The sequence below is a fragment of the Oncorhynchus masou genome, unplaced genomic scaffold (assembly GCF_036934945.1).
Source record: "Oncorhynchus masou masou isolate Uvic2021 unplaced genomic scaffold, UVic_Omas_1.1 unplaced_scaffold_446, whole genome shotgun sequence".
Taxonomy (NCBI): Eukaryota; Metazoa; Chordata; class Actinopteri; order Salmoniformes; family Salmonidae; genus Oncorhynchus; species Oncorhynchus masou.
This window is the reverse complement of record NW_027010853.1, coordinates 497,501-500,000: the sequence shown is the minus strand read 5'-3', so window position 1 is coordinate 500,000 and position 2,500 is coordinate 497,501. Positions and strand designations below refer to the sequence as shown.

Sequence of the window (2,500 nt, the reverse complement as noted above, 5' to 3'; positions counted from 1 at the left end):
ACTGTTAGAGTTGAGAGTTCCCGAACTGTTAGAGTTGAGAGTTCCCGAACTGTTAGAGTTGAGAGTTCCCGAACTGTTAGAGTTGAGAGTTCCCGAACTGTTAGAGTTGAGAGTTCTCGAACTGTTAGAGTTGAGAGTTCCCGAACTGTTAGAGTTGAGAGTTCCCGAACTGTTAGAGTTGAGAGTTCTCGAACTGTTAGAGTTGAGAGTTCCCGAACTGTTAGAGTTGAGAGTTCTTATGGAGTGTTTGTGTGCTCTGAGTTTATCATTAAGTTCTCTAGATGAGGATACTGTGTGTGTGTGTTCTCTAGATGAGGATACTGTGTGTGTGTTCTCTAGATGAGGATACTGTGTGTGTGTGTGTGTTCTCTAGATGAGGATACTGTGTGTGTGTGTGTGTTCTCTAGATGAGGATACTGTGTGTGTGTGTGTGTTCTCTAGATGAGGATACTGTGTGTGTGTGTGTGTTCTCTAGATGAGGATACTGTGTGTGTGTGTGTGTGTTCTCTAGATGAGGATACTGTGTGTGTGTGTGTGTTCTCTAGATGAGGATACTGTGTGTGTGTGTGTGTTCTCTAGATGAGGATACTGTGTGTGTGTGTTCTCTAGATGAGGATACTGTGTGTGTGTGTGTTCTCTAGATGAGGATACTGTGTGTGTGTGTTCTCTAGATGAGGATACTGTGTGTGTGTGTGTGTGTGTTCTCTAGATGAGGATGCTGTGTGTGTGTTCTCTAGATGAGGATACTGTGTGTGTGTGTGTGTTCTCTAGATGAGGATACTGTGTGTGTGTGTGTTCTCTAGATGAGGATACTGTGTGTGTGTGTGTTCTCTAGATGAGGATACTGTGTGTGTGTTCTCTAGAGGAGGATACTGTGTGTGTGTTCTCTAGATGAGGATACTGTGTGTTCTCTAGAGGAGGATACTGTGTGTGTGTTCTCTAGAGGAGGATACTGTGTGTGTGTTCTCTAGATGAGGATACTGTGTGTTCTCTAGAGGAGGATACTGTGTGTGTGTTCTCTAGATGAGGATACTGTGTGTTCTCTAGATGAGGATACTGTGTGTTCTCTAGATGAGGATACTGTGTGTTCTCTAGATGAGGATACTGTGTGTGTTCTCTAGATGAGGATACTGTGTGTGTTCTCTAGATGAGGATACTGTGTGTTCTCTAGATGAGGATAGTTGGTGGTCGTATGGTGGTGAACTCTCTCAGGAACCCCCAGACATCGTACGCTCAGCTGGCCCTCAACATCTTCTTCGCTCTGCTGGTCGGCCTCATCTACTACCAGATCCCCCTGACTCTACCTGAAGCCCTACAGAACAGGTGTCTGTCCTGTCTGTCCTGTCCTGTCCTGTCTGTCTGTCCTGTCTGTCCTGTCTGTCTGTCCTGTCTGTCCTGTCTGTCTTGTCTGTCCTGTCTTGTCTGTCCTGTCTGTCCTGTCTGTCTGTCCTGTCTGTCTTGTCTGTCTGTCCTGTCTGTCTGTCCTGTCTGTCTGTCCTGTCTGTCTGTCCTGTCTGTCTGTCCTGTCTGTCTTGTGTGTCCTGTCTGTCCTGTCTGTCCTGTCTGTCTGGTCTGTCCTGGCTGTCTGTCTGTCCGTCCTGTCTGTCTGTCCTGTCTGTCTTGTCTGTCCTGTCTTGTCTGTCCTGTCTGTCTGTCCTGTCTGTCTTGTCTGTCCTGTCTGTCCTGTCTGTCTTGTCTGTCCTGTCTGGTCTGTCCTGTCCTGTGTGTCCTGTGTGTCCTGTGTGTCCTGTCCTGTCTGTCCTGTCTGTCCTGTCTTGTCTGTCCTGTCTGTCTGTCCTGTCTGTCTTGTCTGTCCTGTCTGTCCTGTCTGTCCTGTCTGTCCTGTCTGTCCTGTCTGTCCTGTCCTGTCTGTCCTGTCTGTCCTGTCTGTCCTGTCCTGTCTGTCCTGTCTGTCTGTCCTGTCTGTCCTGTCTGTCCTGTCTGTCCTGTCCTGTCTGTCCTGTCTGTCCTGTCCTGTCTGTCCTGTCTGTCCTGTCTGTCTGTCCTGTCTGTCCTGTCCTGTCTGTCCTGTCTGTCCTGTCTGTCTTGTCTGTCCTGTCTGTCCTGTCTGGTCTGTCTGTCTTGTCTGTCTTGTCTGTCCTGTCCTGTCTGTCCTGTCTGTCCTGTCCTGTCTGTCCTGTCTGTCCTGTCCTGTCTGTCCTGTCTGTCCTGTCTGTCCTGTCCTGTCTGTCCTGTCTGTCCTGTCTGTCCTGTCTGTCCTGTCCTGTCTGTCCTGTCCTGTCTGTCCTGTCTGTCCTGTCTGTCCTGTCTGTCCTGTCTGTCCTGTCTGTCCTGTCTGTCCTGTCTGTCCTGTCTGTCCTGTCTGTCCTGTCTTGTCTGTCCTGTCTGTCCTGTCTTGTCTGTCCTGTCTGTCCTGTCCTGTCTGTCCTGTCTGGTCTGTCCTGTCCTGTCTGTCCTGTCCTGTCTGTCTGTCTTGTCTGTCCTGTCTGTCCGTCTCACAGTGCAGCAGTATCTATTCTTTATTCTCTCTCTCTCTCAG

General features: G+C 49.2%; 1 protein-coding gene across 1 annotated transcript in view; it reads left to right on the top strand.

The window, feature by feature from the left end:
- LOC135535117 (broad substrate specificity ATP-binding cassette transporter ABCG2-like) overlaps positions 1–2,500 on the top strand; it is a 45,176-nt gene that overhangs the window by 31,550 nt on the left and 11,126 nt on the right. The window contains exon 10 of the mRNA XM_064961838.1: positions 1,172–1,323. Within this exon, the coding sequence (XP_064817910.1) occupies positions 1,172–1,323 (152 nt within the window). The remainder of the gene's footprint in view (positions 1–1,171; positions 1,324–2,500) is intronic.